We start from the raw sequence: 19182 nt of genomic DNA on the forward strand, positions 1-19182 counted from the left end.
CAATGAGGTCAAGAGGCTGCATCCCCAAAATTAATCAAGGTCTCACAACGACCAAAAAGGACCACAGGCAACAGCATATGAATGGCTCTCTGTTCTCCCCATTCTCACTTTGGGACTTCTCCACTATGTTCCAGGAAGCTTATGACTGTGATGACGTCAGCATCATGTAAGATCTCATCAGCCTTGGTCCTCCACCTCATCACTGCCCTCAGCCTGGAGGACAAAGCCATGAACTCCACATCTCTATTTAAGGAGAAAGCCCATTTCTCATCTGGCTTTACTGCTTCATACTTCTAACTGACTTCATCATGCCCCTGCGTTGGATACCTTCCCCTCCAAGGCTCTACTCATGTCCCACTTCAGCTTCCACCTTTCTTTCTACCCTTCCCCACTAGTTGGTAAGCTCCCTGAGAGCAGGGATTGCCTTTCTCTTTTTGTATTTGTACTGTATTTCACCACATATTTGTCACACCCTGGTTTTTCTTGCTGTTTTTTTTTTCATCCAAAAATTGGTTCATAACCTTTCATTGCATAATCATTGCATGCATGGTATAATTTTATTTGTCACACCACTTAAGAGATCAACGATGTATTCCCCAGTGGCATATGGATATGCATTCATCTCTCACACACTGCAAACCACGAGCCTAGAATTCTCAGTGCATGCATGTTTGTCAGTACATTTCCAAAAGCTGACTTGCGTTAATTTGTTTAGAGCACTGAAGTACTAACGGTATTGTCACTCAACCCAATGTAGTGCCTCAAGGGGAAAGGGCAGAAGGTGAAGCTGCCATAAGTAAGTCATGTGATATGATAACATTTGCATCTTCCTGTGCATCCTAATCTTGTTTAGTAATAAATGATTTTTAAATAATACTGGCATAAATTTTTAAAGCATCACATAATGGTTGCATCCCTTTTTTTTGCCCCTCACCCCAAACTGGCATGAAATTTGTAATGATCATGTGGTGAAATACGGTATTTACACCAGGCACACAGCAGGCACTTAAATGATTGACTATGAAGTGTAAACTCATGCTTCACCAATGAAAAGACAACTCAACACATACTCACACACCCTACTTTAAGACAAATTAGTACACCACAATTTGTTATTATTCAATTTGGATTTTCAGTTTGCTGTCTCCCTAATACAACTCTGTCCTCCAGCCCTCCTTTCCAGCAGCAATCATACCCAATAGATACAAGAAATGAAAAACAAAACAAAACAAAACAAAAAACTACTAAGAGGCCAGATGCTGGCCTTATTATTATCTATCCTTATTATCTGAATATAAACTAAATCAACGAATAAACACCATGAGAAATCTGACCAAAGATCCTAGAATATTATTATTCACCTTTTATCAACTTAATCTCTAAGCAAACCTGTGTTCCTTCATTTCCTTAGTTCTCTAAGCCCAAACTTGCTTTGGAATTCATCAGAGTGTGACACTTTGTTGAAACTCTCCAATGTTAAATACGAAATTGATAAACATTTACCAATGAAGATCCAAGCGTACAGAAAATAAACTAAAATCTTCCCCCATTAAGATATGAGCACATGAAATTCTTTACATACGTAATGTATGAGCCGATGAATGACTTTCTCAATGATTCTCTTTTTATTTATAAGTTCCTCTTCGGAGTCTATTTCCGATTCTATTTCTTTCAAGTACCAATTAACAAGTTCACTCTTCTTTAGTGCTGACTCATCCTCTTCTGCAATGAGAAATAAATTTTTTAAAGGGTAAAATTATTCTTCTATCAAAACGCAATGCTAATTCCTTGGGTTTATGGACACAAGAAGATACACTGTGCAGTTTAGATTATTGCCAACCTGTCAGAACGCACAGCTGCTATAATAAAGTTTATGCTGCTCCAGCAGGAGTCTGGAATGACCTGTCATATTACTTGTATTACAGAACTTACTTTAGGCTAAAGGGAGAAAAATCTAATAAAACAAGGATTACATTTAACGACCTGCTTAAAGTTATTAGATTTTAACATACATAAGCTTTACTGTCATATTCCGACACCCTGAAGTCTGAGAAGTGAGTGCCTACCAAATTCAGCTAAAGACATGATGTCAAGGATTAGAGAGGCAGGCAGAACCACTCAGAAGAACAAATGCATAAAAAGAGCGGTCCATTAAAGTAAGATTTTAAGAATCGGAGAACGCTTGATCCACAGTGACCATGTACACATTAATGCCAGGGTAGAACTGTAACTTCTAGCCAGGCTGAATAGCTAGGACTCAAGATGCCATTGCATAGATCCAAACATAAAAGTATTTTAACATGTGCTCATTGAACCCCCAAAAAGCTTAAGCACCAAGCCCCAGGTAACAACACCTAAGTTTCCAAGTGCAATTAAATAAGTTAGAAAGAATGGTTTTGTGGATCAATGGGTCTCAAACTTTTTGATATCAGTACTCCTTTACACTTTTAAAAATTACTGAAGATTCCAAAGAGTTTCTCTTTATTGGGTTATAACAACTGAACTTTATTGCATTAGAAATTAAAACTGATACTTAAAATATTCACTCACTAAAAATAATAAATCCATTTAAACATGTTTAACTATATTTTCCAAAACAAAAATTCAAGGAGAAGAGCAGCACTGTTTTTACATATTTTTTGCAAATATACTTCATGTCTGGTTTACGAGACAGCTGGATTCTCATATCTGCTTCTGCATTCAATCTTTTGTGACACATTTTGGCTGAAGTACCGGTATATGAAGAAAATCTGGCCTCACACAAGTATGTACTTGGAAGAAGGACTTTAACAGGCAAATATCTTAGTTATAGATACACCTGCTAAAAAAATAGATGAGCCAAATCATCAGTTTGAACTCTAGGATCAAGTGGACCACAAACTTTACACTGACATTCCAGTGAGCTGAGATCACTTGTCTTAAATATATGGACTAGCTGCATTCCAAAATGGGCAGGAACCACCCACTACATACTTGGGAAATTTGATAGCTTCCTTGATTAGCTGACCTGCCCCCTCACCAGTATCTTTTTCATAATGGAGGTGGAGGTGAAGGAAGTCTATCCAGTGGAATTTATTTGGGGAATACAGTCATTGTGACTTGGTGGTTAGATCTAATCTTGGCTCCCATTTCCTGTTTTTAAAAATGCTTCATGCCTCAGTTTCCTCATTTGCCCAAGGAGAAGGTGAGTGGCAGAAGCTGATCGTGTCATACGAATAGGAGGCATAAATCATTCTGCAAATGTTATAAAACAAGTTATATTAAGAACTGATGAGCTTCCTTCCTGGGAATTAATTTCTTTCCTAAATGAGAAGGGACAGGGTTAAATCTCGATGCTTGCTCCAAAGGCAGCTGGTCTCTCCCTTTCCTCCCCTTCCCAATCCTACTTAGCTGCTCAAGGTCAGAGAATCTTATCATCCTCGACAACAGAGCAAACCCCACATTGGCAGAGAATGCACAGTTGTGCTGCATGCCAGAAGCCAGTCTCAAAGGTGAGCCTAAGAACCAAAAAACCTCCACTGATTTTTAATGAGTAATTAAAAAAAAACAACTCAGACCTTTTACCCCAACTTACTTCTTTGTAACCTCCTAGAGAAATGAAGAATAAGAAAACTTGTCCAGGTACAGTTTAGACTAGATAGATTCTGGAGCCTCTTCCAAATCAGGGAAACCATTAAACAGCAGTGTCAGGACTATGACCCAGTTCTGAATTAAACACTCTGGTGCCCAAACACCTTAAGATGATTAAGGTGAGGAATTCATTTTATTTCTAGCTCAGAATGGCTTTGGGATAGTTCTGTTTCCCTGATTTAATTTCTTGGCCTGTAAAATGTGAATTCTTATATACCAAATAGAGCAACTGTTAGAAGCAATGAAAGAAAACAAAAAATTATGTTTTGTTTTTTTTTTGGCTCCCAAATGTCATTTCAGTCTTTTTTAAAATACCAATTCAGTAACACCAAAAGTTTGCAGTTTGACAATGAAGCCATGAGGACACTATTTGGATTATGTTCTCCTGCCCTCACCCAAAAAAGTTTCTTAGGCAAGTTGGCTGTTGCCACAAATTCATCCGTTACAAGGACTGAAGTTTTAAGATGACAGATTAGGTAATCAGAAGCAATCTATTTCAACAGAATTTGTGCAGAAATGCATATGAATTTAGCCTAGATTCTCACCTTCCTCCATCTTCCTGAGGTGTAGCACAATGAGGTTAGAAATGCGGCAGTATTCAGAGAAGCCAAGCCTCAAGGAAGCTTTGGGAGCCGTATCCTGGTTCACATCTTCACTGTGGCCATTGATTCCATTGACAGTAACTGGGACATCAGCATCACCTAATTTAATAAGTCAAATCTAATAAATATGTTGGTGGTCATATAGTTACTCAACTTTCAGAATTTACTAGTATGGGGAGAGGATGCTATAAGAAGGACTGAAATTTAAGTTCTAAGTACTGCCAGGAGTAACCCACAAAAACTTGCACTTCCCTAAATAAAAACAAGCTTGTGAATCAGGCAGGACAAACACCCAGTTAACACGTGAACATTATCAGCACAAAATTCTATTACATTATTCCTTTCTTACCCAGGGTTCTCTAAAACTTAAATGTCCTTTCACCCAACAAGTTTTCCTAGAAAACTTTCAGAAACCTTTTATGGTCTCTTAGCCCAAATAATCTCAGATGTGCCAAGACTCACCATTGACGCCATCTGGGCCCTCTTCTACTTCCATCAGAGGCTCCTCCTCTTGATCCAGATTGATATCTGGTGTCTCTACTCTAATGATAGATTTATTCAATAACCTGAATGCTTCCTTCACGTGTTTAGGCTGGACCTGAAGAGACGGACAAAATAGAGATGTTCACTTAAGCTGATTAACACAGCCAACATGCCAGTTACATTTAACGAGGATTAAACGAATGCCTAAGCCCTCCCTCCCCTGAAATGCATATATTAAAAAGGAAAAAAGTCCTACACAAATGGAAGGTGGTTCATTGTCTAGTCCTTCTCCTCTGACTGACAACTAGCTGATAATGATGACAACATTGAGGACATCTGCACAGCACCTGGGAGGTTTACAGCTCTTTGCTTAGATTATTTTGCTCTAAAAAATTAACCAGGAAAATTTTCATGTCATTCTATCACAGGATAGCTCCTCTCCAACAATCCTAACTTTCATCTCCAACTGCTTACTGGATACCTCAACCTGGATGTCCCACAAGCATCTTAAACTCAGCGTGTGCCCATCTGTATTCATTCTTTCTCCCCATGCCCTCTCCCTTCCATTCTTCCCTATGATGACCAAGACTGCTACCATCCTCCCAATTTCTAGGCACCTAACCTAGACGTTCATCTCATCCCTCAATATTTCTCCCCCCACCTCCCCCACTATATAATCTGCTGCCGGGGTTGTTGATTTTTATTTCTGTAACGTCTCATATGTGAACCTTCTCTCCTTTGACAATGCTGCCACCCCTGTGCAGGACCAGAATGCCTCACGCTGGGACTATTATAACAGCCTACTAGGTAGATTCCCTGCCTCAATTCTCTTCTTGCTTCAACCTGTCCTCTACTCAAAAGTCCGAAGATTTTTCTAAAGAGATCATGAACATGTCATCGCCCTCTATGGCTCTCTACAGCCTCCCCCCTCACACTTAGACATCCAGGGACACCAGCTTCCCTGCTGCTCCCCAAACAGAACACTCTTCACTGGCACCCCTCATGCCTGGAATTCTCTTGCTCTTCACTTCCTTCAAATTCCAAATAAAATCCTACCTCCACAAGAAGTCTATTCCACTTCACCTAATTCTAGTACCTTTCTCTACTGATTATCTCCAATTTCTCTTGTGTAGAGCCTGTCTGTACTGGATTTTGCATGCTGTTCTCCTCCTCCCCCATCAGACAGAACTCCTTTTTTTTTTGTATTAGGTAATCTTTAAATTAATTTATTCATTTTTAGTTTTCAATGTTCACTTCCATAAGTTTTAAATTTTCTCCCCCTCCCTCCCCTCCATGGCATACAATCTGACATAGGCTCTACATATACATTATTATTAAACATATTTTCACATTAGTCATGTTGTATAGAAGAATTAGAATGAATGGGAGGAAATACAAGAAAGAAAAAGCAAGAGAGCAAATAGTATGCTTTGCTCTGCATTCAGACTCCATGGTTCTTTCCCTGGATGTAGATGGCATTTCCCATCATGACAGAGAGAGAGCTCCTCAAGAGCAGAGACTGTCTTTTGCCTTTTTCTGTGTCCCTAGATCTTGGCAGTACCTGGTACACTGCAGGTGCCTGATAAATGCTCACTGACTGAATGAGGTAGGAACTGGACCTGTGATTTCACTGGCACAGATAACTCCTGGGTGTGAAAACTCCCACTCACAATGCTGGTCAGGACCTTCCCTGCAACTTACAGAGCACTAGAAGCATCACTCTATCTAACTTAGGACCTGGACACTTTATCTCCCCCACTATACAATGCTCTGATACAGAATACCCTTGTAAATGCTTGGTAATGAACTCTTTACAGGGGAGCACTAAAGAAATGTGAGGCAGTTAAGCTAGGAGATGGGTCACCTCAGCCTTTCTGCTCATACTGGCCCTTCCCACACAGATAAAGGACCATTCTCTTTCTGCCTTTCGTCCCCCCCCAGAACACTGTGTTCAGCAGACTGACCTCGTCGCAGCAGTGCATGCGGGCCATGCCTTCCGAGAGCCGGATCATGCTCTCCAGCTGCCGCACTGTGATCCTCCAGGAGGACTTGGAGACACCAGAGCCATCTCTCTGCCGAAGACGCTTGTACTGCTCCACGATGAAGTCTTCAGACTCTTTGGAAATCTATTTCAAGACACCCAAGAGGTTAGGGAAGCATGAAGCACACTCACTCTTTTGCAGGGAAGACTGTGGTCAGACATGTGAGAAAGTTTTAGGAGATCTCACCATTTTGCTAGTTTAATAATGTGCCATATTGTGACGTTGGAGACGTCACAATAACTTGGCCAATAAACACTTCAACGACAATATTACTGAACTACTACCTTAAAATTCCTCACGAAGCAATTATGTCTGAGAAAACCTATGATTTCAAAGTGCTTGTTTGAAAATGAAATGTGGGGGTGGCTAGGTGGCATAGTGAATAGAACACCAGCCCTGGAGTTAGGAGGACCTGAGCTCAAATTCGGCCTCAGACACTTAACACTTATTAGCCTTGTGAATTTGGGCAAGTCACTTAACCCCAATTGCCCTCCAAAAAGCAAAAAAAAAAAAAGTCATTTTCCCAGTAACAGCAACGTTGTGTGATGACTAACTTTGACAGACTTAACTCTCCTTGGCAATGCAAGGATCTAAGACACTTCAAAAGACCCAAGATGGAAAATGCTATCCATGTCCAGAGAAAGAACTTTAGAGTCTGAAATCAGACTGAAGAATACTATTTGCTCTCTCTCTTTTTTTGTTTCTTCTTTCTTGTGGTTCCTCCCTTTGGTTTTAGTTCTTTACAGCATGACGAATGTGAAAATGTTTAATATAAATGGATATGTACAGCCTATATCAGATTGTACAGCATCTTGGGGAGGGGGAGAAAATTTAGAACTGAAAATATTATGGAAGTGAATGTTGAAAACTAAAAATTAATTAACAATTAATAAAAAAGATTAAGTGGTAACTGCAAATATAAAATGCTAATCATTTTAGAAAACGTTACTTCCTGAATTACACAAAGAAAAAAAAGGATGGAAGGTGGTTAAGATTTATCTCCATTTTTCAGATCAACTAACTCAGCTATATTAAGCAAGGTGAATAGGGGTCACAGAATAAATATTCTGGATGAACTATCACCTTTCTATGAAAACTTTTACAAATAATATTTATTTCCATGTGACTCACCTTGTTCTCATTATGCCTAGGCATTTAAAATCAACTCAGATGTCATGGACACAAGCAAGGATCACTAAAATCTAATCTAATCTCAAAATAGCAGTAAATTCTCAGTTCCTCAGAATCTAAAAGCACTATAATTGTTTTGAAGGGAAGGAGGTCCCTCACTTTTAAGAAAAATAATAAAATTACAAGAAAATATGTTCATTCTCTGAATTTGCTAATGAAAAGACCTATCTCCCTTCCCCCAAAACCCAAAGGAACAAACAATAAACTTCCAAGGGTTGCCCTGAGAGCAGTACAGATTCAGACCAACCTCCTACACCAACTACAATATAATATAAAAATATAACTGAGGTTCAGAAAGATGGGCTGTACAATCACTGTCATGCATCAGAATGATTAATGTTCATTACACTAATTTAAAGTAACGGACCAAAACAGTTTAAGGAATTTTCAGCAACAAGAGTTAAGAACCAATGAGTTTTCTGATTCATTCTGATTGATCCAAGAAGTTATATTCATGAAAACACTGCATTCTGAGTATTTGATTACATAGTTTCAAACTCTACTTCCCTACCCCTATTTTTGTTTTTTAGTAGCAGAGCCTAGACAACAGCCAAACGTAGGCAGAATTTTCTCTCTGACTAATCTGATTTGTATAAAACCTGAATGTAGCCTACAAACAATGTTGTTTTCTAGTGTATAACTATGATTTTTCCTTTCAAAAAGATTGAGTATGGTCTGTATCAGAGGATTTACAGTACTAGGGAAAGAACTGTAGGTTTAAAGTCAGAAAATATCAGTACCAGTCTTAGCTCTACTGTTCACTGGCTATATCAACTTGAACAAGTAGGAAACTTGGTCTCTATATCTGTAATAAGGGAATAAAATCTATTATCTACATCTTAAGGTTGTTACAAGGCTCAAATGAGATTATATAAAGCACTCTGTAAACTGTGGAGTGACAGGGAAATGCCAATTATGTCTCTGGGTGGGGACGGGAATTTGTGCCCCTATGCCAAGTTTCATAATAGAGAACTGTTTGTTTCAGAGAGTTGTCCAGGGCACTGAAAAATTAAAACAAATTACCCATGGCCACATATGGAAGTTCAAGAGATGAGACTTAAACCCAGGCCTTCCAGATCTAGGTTGGCTCTCCATGTACTACCTTGATGCCTCTCAAACTACTATCACTTAGAAGACATGAGTATGAATTAGGTTTAACTTTCTTATTTCCTAACTTATTCTTATGATAGCAGTAGAAAGACCAAATGGTACTTAGCTGGAGGACGTAGATCACCATTTAATTGGCAAGTGGAGCCTGGACATTTGTACCATTAGTTATGTCTGACCTTGCTCTTTTCCTAAATCCAACCATAACTTTAGATTACCACTGAAAACTTTTACAGCTAGCAGAACTCATCCTTGTGCCATTTTGTGTAATGTACCTGCCTAGAGTGCACCACTGTACATATAATAGGATGGCAAAAAGGGTCAAGTTACCTTAGGCTTAAACTGTCTTGCAAAGAGCAGATACCTTCTAATGTCATCAAGGGAGTAGACTCGATCAATGGATTCCTCTATTCTTGAATGCAGATCTACAATCCGCCTGGCAATGGCATAATCTGTGACCTAAGACAAACCAAACATGCTTTTTTGATTAGCCACCTGCTGTCTGCACATAATTCCTACCCCAAGCTGTCAGACAGTAAAGCAGATGAAAGACCTTCACTTGGTTCTTTTCTAAAGGGAAAAAAAACCCTCCACCCTTTCAAGGCAATGTTTTGTTTAACAACAATAGAAGGTGGACTTTCAGAAATAGAATAGAAAAGGGTAAATGCTGACTCTAAATGTAAGTAAAATGCTTTTTAAACAAAGGCACAGACAGAAGAAAAATGTATCCAATCTTTATTAAATTTCTACCCACACATTTTGTAGGCTCACCCTGCCCTGCCCCAAACCTGGTCCATCAAACTCAGCAAAAGTAAATAAATAAAGGGGGGGGAGGGGGTCGGCAAGATCTGAAATGCTCTCTGGGCTCTGGATGGTTGGTCAGAGTTCATTTTAAGCCTCACACTCCCCCAGTTCCACTTAAGTAAGGTCAAACTCAAGCCATTTTTACTTCAGCTGCAGAACACATTTCCCGCCCGCCCCCTGAAAGGAAAGGTCACTGCACATACACATGTGCCAGCTGTTAGGCAGTTTTAACTTCCAGTCTTGTTTCACTCAATTGCTCAAATGGAAAACAAAAAAGGAGGGGGGAGAATGACAGCTCCCACAGTTACCTCATTACACTCATCCACAAGAATAAAGAAGAGATCAAATCGGGACATGATGGGAGCAGAGAGATTTACGTTTTGCTTCAGTGACTTTGACCTGTCATAGCGTCCACTCACTGGGTTTGCTGCAGCCAGAATGGACGTTCTGGCATTCAAAGTAGCCTGGCCACAAAACAAAGGAAAAAATTAGAAAAGAGAAACCCAACTAATTAACCACCTTCCCCTTCTTTGACACAAAACAGCAACAAAAATGTAACACTCCCTTTTAACCATGTTCACTGGTTCCCATTTCTAAAACATCATACACCTGTGATGTGGGTCCAGGCTCAAAGTTAGAGAAGGAGGATAAAAAAGACATTGAGAATGTTTGAAAACACTTGGAGCCACAGGGGAGGGAGAGAGGGAAAGAAAAAGAGAGAGATGGGAACAGGGACAGGAGAGGGAGAGAGGGAATTAGCTGCTACTCCAGATGTCTACAGAATCTCAAATGTGAAAAACACAGGGCAGGTGAAAAATCACTAGTCATTTAAGAACAAAGGGTCTCAATGACCCCGTCATTAGTGTAACTGGGTGTGCATTGATGCACACCCCTTGCTTTCTTGCAAAACAGAGAACCTTAGTAGGGAGATTATTTTCAATCTACAAACACCCCCAATATTTTCTCCACCTTTCATATATTAGTGGCAAAACCACATGCCTCCACAATGCCTCAAGAAGACTTGTTATCTCTAGCAATGAAAGGTTGCAATCTCAATTCTTATGAAAAGTGTTACTTTCTTCCAGGGGCCCAAACCACCTCTTTCTGGCCCTATTCTAAATGGTGAAGCTAGCTCTGACATACCTTAACTCCTGCTTTGGTAATGGAGATTGTCTGTTGCTCCATGGCTTCATGAATGGCAACTTGGTCCCTCATATCCATTTTATCAAACTCATCAATACAACATACTCCCTGAAAGCAAATGAAGACTCAAGAGTAAGCAGTCTTACTGCAAGCTTCAAAGGAACAAGACCAACATGCCAAAATCACAAGGTTTTACCAATACTACAAAGCATTTATTTTATATGCCAACTATGTGTTTAGTCAATGGGTGCTACAAAACAAAAATTAAATACTCTGCCTTCCAGAAGCATTGGACCTGGAGTCGGGAAGACCTGAATCCAAATCCTGCATCAGAATCAGCTATGTGACCCTGGGCAAGCCTCTTAATCTGCTTGCCTCAGTTTCCTCATCTGTAAAATAAGGAGGATAATAGTCCTTATCTCTCAGGGTTATTGTGAGAATCAAATGAGATAAAACCTTAAAGTAAGTGGTTATAAATAAATGCTTGAGCTGACCTATTTTCCAAATAAGTGGTTAATTTCACATAAATGTGAATTGTATATAAAAGAAGTCTTTGTAGAGAGACAGATTTTTTTATCTTAAATCTTTAATTTGCTCCCCACATTTGGTTCAGCCCCTAAGTCAAAAAGGACTTCTCTACCAGTGACTGAAATGCTCTAGTATACATCTTACAGTGCTACAATGTGGTTTTTTTTACTCTCCTTTGCCAAATTCTGGGGCCACTGGGGAGAGAAATGTAAATAAGTATGATGGAGAACAATGGAGATAAATACATATTCTACACACCTACCTGTGGGCACAATACACTCATCCTTTCTTAACCATCATCCAATTTACAACATCCCTATGTAAACAAGCTTCCCCCCTTTTTTGGGCCGGCCCTTGTGATTGGAAACTCCTACCAATACAGAGTGGGATAGCATCTGTAATTTATAGATTTAATAGTCCTGGGACACCCAGGAATTAAGTAACTTGCTTATGACCACAGTTAGTCTGTGTCCAAGGCAGAATTTGAACTCAATTCAAGTAGACCACTATCCAGTTCACTATGTGACCTCTTATAGATTGGTTGTTATTTAAAAACATGTTTGATTTTACGGGAGTGGTTTGAGATGTCTGAATGAGGAAACAGACATAGTCCTTCTGTATGCTGGCTCACACAGCGGGGCAACAAATTTAAAATGATGGTAAAAAATACTGGCTTTTCACAAACCAATCAGGATACAACAAAGAGTAATACACCCTGGAGAGTTCAGTAAATACCCATGGAGAGCGCTATACAATCATTTTGTTAGACTAATAGATTAGGACATTTAAAAAATCATCTCTGGCCTTTTTTGGAGGAAAATAAGATCTCTTTGATTTTATTCCAATTTTTCAACCTTAACCTATTCTAAGAAAAAATCAAAAACCAAAAGCAGGTACCATCGTTTCTTATTCCTACCATGATAGGTTTGAGCTTTAATTTTTAAATTCAAGGATTTTAAACCACTGCTTACATTATCAGCCAACATCAGAGCTCCAGCCTCTATGACAAACTCATGGGATTCTTCATCTCTCACCACTGCTGCAGTTAAGCCTGCAGCACTGGAGGCTTTACCACTGGTATACACAGCTCGGGGACTGAACTCCTCCACGTGCCTATTCAAGGACATCAAATGGAAAGGCATCAAATTAACCTGCAACCCAGGTCTATTCTCAGAGCACCTTTTTCAGGAACGAGAGTGATTATAATCAGGGGTTATAATTAAGCATTAAATGACATTCTAGAATATCTGAGAGCAAGCCACTGAGTATGGTCTATTGGAAAGGATGCAGCCCACACACTGGGTGGGGGAAAACTTATGTTAAATGTAGTCTGATATGATACTATGAAAGTCTTGCTTTCCTTGGCCTTTTAAATAGCTTTAGTTTGTTCAAATAATGAGCTAAAACTAATGCAAGGACAGCGTAATGATTACACGAGTAGGAAAAATGATTCTGAGAACATATCTAATCAAGAGAACCAGATACAATAGCATTAACATATATTAAAGGCAACACAATTCTTAGAAAACAAAGAAAAATTCCATTTAGCTTAGAGCCTCCACTTTCACATCTAAAAATCAACCCAGATGAGAGGCACTGAGTTGAAATTGAAAGAGTACAGGCTTTTGGGTTCAAATGCTATGTCTAGCTGTTAATACCTGTAAAGTTATCTCTATGGACCTCCAAGGTCCCTTCCAAATCTCTATCTGTGACTAAAATGTTATAATCAGTAGCACTTTCAGGTAGTTAACATCTAACCATGCAACTCTAGAGCAAGAAAAAGTTACATAAGCTGGAGGATACCTCCATATATTAAAATTTTTAAAATGGCTAAGTAATTCTCTCACATAAAAAATCTATGTATCATAAATATAATTTCCCTTATTTGACAAGATTTCAGGGAGGTGATGAGATTTTTCCATAGTCATAATTAGTATAAATGCTGGAACTGAATCCAAGATTTCTAAGCCTAGAATCCTCTTCACTATATACATGGACTGTCTCCACCCTAAGTATATATCTTAAGAGTATATAATGTTCCTGAGTACTTAATAAACCAATATAACATACACTCTGCCCCCATACTCCCTTCTCCTCATCATAAATGCATTTCAGATAACCAAAGAAACCTCTAAACATAAAAGGTCACTTTCTACTCACTGTAGCTATGGATGCTTACTTGAGAAACTGGCTCTTGGCAGTGCTGGGGTCACCAACAATGCAAACATTTATATCTCCTCTCAGGGAGGTGCCTTCTCCTGTTGTCTTGGGAACACCTCCAAAGAGCATCAGAAGAACACCCCGTTTTACCTCATTGTTACCTGAAAGTAAAGGAGAGAAGTTATGGTTTTGTAAAGTAAGAGATAGAAAAGAGGTTGCACTTTTCAAATTTAGTTGGAAAAATGTTTAGTGCCTGAAATGATCCAAAGCTACTTTCTGCCATTAAAGCTCATTTTTTCATAACATTCTCCCAGTGATGCTATGGGGAGCCGTGAACCATGATACATAACAGTCTCCAAAGAATCACAACTGAAATGCTCCAAAGGGCAATGAAAAGCCGAGTTTAAATAGACCACAGCCTATGACTCTTGCATCTGAAAAGTGGCATAAAAGTCAATATATAACTAGAGAAGAGGGGGACCAGTGAGGAGGGGGTAAGGATGAAGGGCTCAACTTAGTACAGGTGTGATGGAAGATTTAGATTTGGTACTGGATAAAAATAAAGAAGTTGATCAGTGGAACAGATCAGGCCCACAACAAAGAAGCAAACAAATAGAACAACCTTGTACTTGATAAATCCAAAGACCTCACAGACAAAAACTGCTGGGAAAAGTGAAAAGCAGTTTGGCAGAAGTTAGGTTTTGACTAACACCTCCCATCACATACCAAGATAATCTCCAAATAGAGACATGTTTTAAGATAAAAAAGGTCACACCATGAACAAGTTAGAGAAGAAATTACTTTTCTGACCTATTGATAAGGCAAGAGTTCAGGACCAAACAGACAAGGGATAGAGAGAATCATAAAACATAAAACGGACAATTTTGACCACGTGAAACTTAAAAAGCTTTTGTACAAACAGATCCAATGTAATTAAAATTAGGAAAGAAACAGTTAACTGGGAAAATATTTTACAGTTTATCTGATAAAGGTCTCATTTCTAAGATATATAAGGAACAGATTCAAATTTATGAGACTAAAAGGCATTCCTAATTAATAATAAAAAAATAAGAGCAAGCAGATATCAAGAGAAGAAATTCGATCTATCAACCATACAAAAAATGCTCTAAATTACTAATAATTAGAGAACTACAAATTAAAGAGACTCTGACCCAACATCAATCAGATTAGATTAATAGTCAACCTCCTGTCACTTCCTAGGTTTACAAAGATCTACCAGCCATCAGGCTTCCATCTCTACCTTCCTCTTTAGAGGAAGACGAGAGCTGTCAGTGGAGTTTTAAATTTCTCCAGCCTGGGACATGGCACAAAGTTCTCCCCACTACCCTTAGAGACTCCGAGGACCAGCAGAGCATAGGGCAAATATACATGAATGAATCCATCTACAGCTGGAAGCACTCTGCAACTGATAAAGTCAAAGGTACAAACAGACAGTTCTCAAGGGAAGAAATCCAAGCTATCTCTAGATACGGAAAAAAAAAACTCCAAAGCATTAATGAGAAAATGCAAATTAAAGCAATTCTTAAGCTCTAAACCTTACTTCAAACCTATCAGATTGGCAAAGACAAGGAAAAGGGACAATGATGAATGGTGAGGGACTGTGGAAAACAAGCACATAAATCTACTGTTGGCAGAGCTGCAAACTGGTCCAGCCATTCTGGAATTCTGTTTAAAAAGTTACTAAACCCTCTGACCCAGCAATACTACTACTAGGCTTAAACTCCAAAGAGATTAAAAAAAGAAAAAAGCTCTTTTTGTAGTGGCAAAGAACCAAAAACTCAGGAGGTGCCTATCAACTGGGGAATGGAATAAGGAATATGTGAATGTGATGGCACTATAGGTGCCACTGGTTTGGTTGTTTGTCCTTTGTAATCAAAGAGGACCAAAATGACATAACTATGTTAGGGTCAATGTACAGCATGTCTGACTAGCTAATCAGACCAATACAAGATTGGAAGGCTCAATCTCTGAAGTCCAGTAGTGACAGACAAGTGATGATGTGGCAAGCTGTAGAGGTAACCACACTGGCGTACCCAGAATGGCCGCTAGCACAGGTTCTTAGGTCTGCTTTACTAAGAAAGATAACTGTTTAAGGGGCCAGCAATTTTTTAAAATTACATTCACTAGTTCAGAGGAAAAGTCAGCACCCTGAACTTCAGAGAAAATACAAAGCAGAGAAATAAAGACCAACAGACAGGGCTCTGACTGCCTGAATCAACTACACACTTTACATACATCCCTGGATTGAGAGAGCCTTTGCATATGAGCAGGTGGGGAGCAGGCAGGGAGCTCTGAATATATGACCACTCAGAATCTCAACCAGGGAATCATAAGATCCTTCTCATAAGCGAGCCCCTAAATCAAAACACCAACTCAGAGTATATACCCACTTCTCAGAGCCAGACAGCATCAAAACCCTCCTGGCTCAGTGCCTAATTAGAAATTAGCAAAAGGTGTGAAAGCCTCCCTCCCTACAAGCAAGCCTCCCCTAAGCAAGCTTCCCTTAATAGGCTCCACCTGAGGTCTATTAACGGGTGGGGAGGATCTTAAATCCCATTAAAATTCCACAGGTGTGGATGCATATACTGGAATCTACATCCAAGGTGGTTCACAGGACTGAAGCAGCAATGGGAATCAGCAACCCCCTGGGTATCTGAAGTCTTTTTAAAGGGTCATAACTCCTGGTTTAAGGAAGGGGCTAGAAATGGTGCCCTAAAATCATCTGCTTCATCTAACCTAACCCTGGCCTCCTTATTGTAGCAGGAGGTGATCCAACCCTATGGTGGAAACACAAAAAAAATGTCCAAATGTTCATATGTACTATTATGCTATAAGAAATGACAAAGGAGATGGTTTTGGAGAAACCTGAGAAATAAATAGAATCGAGATAACAACTCATACAATAACATGCAAAGGCAAACAATTTTGAGATACTTAAACACTGATTAATGCAATAACCAACTCCATAGGAGCCATGACAAAGCATGATACCAACTTCATAACAGAGAAATGATAATTTTCACGTATATCTGAGACAATCCTTTTTGGACAAGGATATTATGGAAATTTGCTTTGCTTGACTAGGTATATTTGTTAGAAGGGTTTTCTTTTTTGAGGGCTGAGGTGGAGTAGGGGGGAGAGAAAATAATGCTGAATTAACTGAAAAAATATTCTAATTTTAAAAAGGGACAACATATAGATAACCATACTGTTAGAAGATCTAGAGAAAGCCCTCTAGTGTCTCATTAGCTCTTTTATTGATGATTTACAGAAATATGTGGATAAGAAGGCATGGATGGATTGGAATCAGTATGGCTGGTCAGAAACTCCACAACGATAAGACCGGGGACCCTCTTTAATCAATTATACACCAAGAATGTATGATTTCATCAGTTTGGGAGCTCCTTGGACTTGTCTATAACTTAAGACAGGTAAATTTTAGAGAATTGCTAAAAGTAGTTAAGTGACTTGTTCAGATACATAACTAGAGAAATACCAAAGGCAGGATCTAAACCCAAATCCAGTGCTTATCTACTATCCCATGATGCAATGATGTATCCCTTGGTCCTTAAACCTCTTTAGCCCTAGTCTCACCCTATAACCTTCATCCCGGTCCCAACTTGATAAACTGCAGTGGCTCCCTATGACTACCAGGATCAAGTATTTTAAAAACTTTCTATTTGGCATTCAAAGCCATTGATAACTTGCCCATCCCCTGTCTTTCCAGTCTTCTTAAACCTTATACCCCTTCCCACATACTCTTCAATCCAGTGATACTAACCTTGTCACCTTCCAGCTCCTATCTTTTCCCTGGCTGTCCCTCAAGCACAGAGAACTCTCCCTTCTCAGCCCTGCCTCCTGGCTTCTTCCTTCAAGTCCCATCTTCTACAGGAAGCTCTTCCCAATCTCTGTTCATTCTAATACCTTTCACTTTTGATTATTTCTTATCCAGCACATAGCTTATTTGTACAGTTATCCGTACATTGTCTCCCTCATTGGATTTTGAGGTTCTTGAGCGAAGGAACTGTCTTTTACCTTTCTGTGAATTCCTAGCACTTATCACAGTGCTTGGCACACAGTAGGTACTCAACAAATGTTTACTGACTTAAAAATATAAAAAGCAACAGCTTACACTTACATAGTGTTTAAAGATTTACTAAGGGCTTCGTACACATTATCTCATAAGCAAACCTGAAAGCAGCATTTGGTAAATGCTTTCTACATGCTCAAAACCACCATCTCGCCACCATAACCAACCATAACTGCAGAGGACCCCATGATGAAGCATGACACCCACAGGCCTGACCAAGAGGTGATAGACTCGGGGTGTAGATTTAGAGACGTCTATTTTTGGACATGGCCACCGTGGGAATCTGTTTTGCACATTTGTTACAAAGGTATTTTTTTCCCCTTGGCAATGAAAAAGAGGGGAACTGAGAGGGAGAAAAAAATTAAAGCACATTAATTGAAAGAGAAATAATATTTAAACAAAAGAATCCAGGGTCACCTACACTCTATAAGGAACTAGAAGATGATTTCAGTAAAAGGACTAATAGATACCTCACTAGGCACCTATATATATATATATATATGTGCTTTCTTCTAAGTGCTCAGAAAATCTTTACAGGAAGGAAACAAGCAACAAAAATTGAATCCTATGAAAACTGCTATGAAAGAAAAATATTCCTCTGGATTGAGTAGTAACTAAATGCCTTTGATTAACAAAAAAAGATAATTCAAGACAAAAAGTTCTTCAATTAACAAATCACACACAGCCAGCAAAACCTAAAACCATCAGAGAAATTTCAATTTTCAAACTAGTTTTATTTCAAACCAAACTATGCCACTCAATGACATATTCCATTAATATTTTCAAATATTCTGATAAATTGCCATAATGGAACTTTTCCCCTACTCCAGTTAAACTCCATAATAAGCTACATATTAAAAAAAAAAAAGTCCACAAAAATGCCTTGGTGGCTTTGGATAGGAGGACCCGGGTTAAAATTCCAGTTCTGTCATTTCAACCTTAGTAAGCCTGGGCTCATCACTTTAGTTCTCCTTGATTCAACTCCTAACTATGAGAGGGTTGGACCAGATCTTCTAAGAGTCTCCCCTTTCAGTCCAAATCTATGATCCATGTTCAATTTCCCTGATTAGATATCTAGAAAGAGACTATTCTAAATGATTAAAAGCAGACCCATAAGAAAGATCCAACAGTCTTATAAGCTCTTGGCTTAATCCAAGGATAAGAGAAGGGGGGGAAGAGGGGGGAAGTCGTGGCAGGGTAGGAGAGAAAGTGAGGAAAGCTAAAAGATTTAATCATATCCTTAAAAATGAAGGGGTAGGGGGCAGCTAGGTGGCGCAGTGAATAGAGCACTAGCCCTTGAATCAGGAGGACCTGAGTTCAAATCCCTCCCCCCCAAACCCCAACAACAACAACAACAAAAAAAACCACACACAAAAAACCC

At 39.1% G+C, this 19182-nt stretch overlaps 1 protein-coding gene across 2 annotated transcripts in view; it reads right to left on the bottom strand.

Moving 5' to 3' along the window:
• MCM6 (minichromosome maintenance complex component 6) overlaps nt 1-19182 on the bottom strand; it is a 49393-nt gene that overhangs the window by 5498 nt on the left and 24713 nt on the right. For both annotated transcript variants that reach the window (XM_069067850.1, XM_069067849.1), the window contains 9 exons: nt 13710-13851; nt 12502-12643; nt 11003-11110; nt 10168-10323; nt 9386-9514; nt 6680-6841; nt 4695-4830; nt 4176-4331; nt 1583-1722 (listed from right to left, as the gene is read on the bottom strand). In XM_069067850.1, the coding sequence (XP_068923951.1) occupies nt 1583-1722; nt 4176-4331; nt 4695-4830; nt 6680-6841; nt 9386-9514; nt 10168-10323; nt 11003-11110; nt 12502-12643; nt 13710-13851 (1271 nt within the window). The remainder of the gene's footprint in view (nt 1-1582; nt 1723-4175; nt 4332-4694; nt 4831-6679; nt 6842-9385; nt 9515-10167; nt 10324-11002; nt 11111-12501; nt 12644-13709; nt 13852-19182) is intronic.

Source organism: Petaurus breviceps, unplaced genomic scaffold (assembly GCF_028583685.1).
Source record: "Petaurus breviceps papuanus isolate PSGF00001 unplaced genomic scaffold, PetGlider_PUasm1.0 90752, whole genome shotgun sequence".
In the NCBI taxonomy this organism is placed as follows: Eukaryota; Metazoa; Chordata; class Mammalia; order Diprotodontia; family Petauridae; genus Petaurus; species Petaurus breviceps.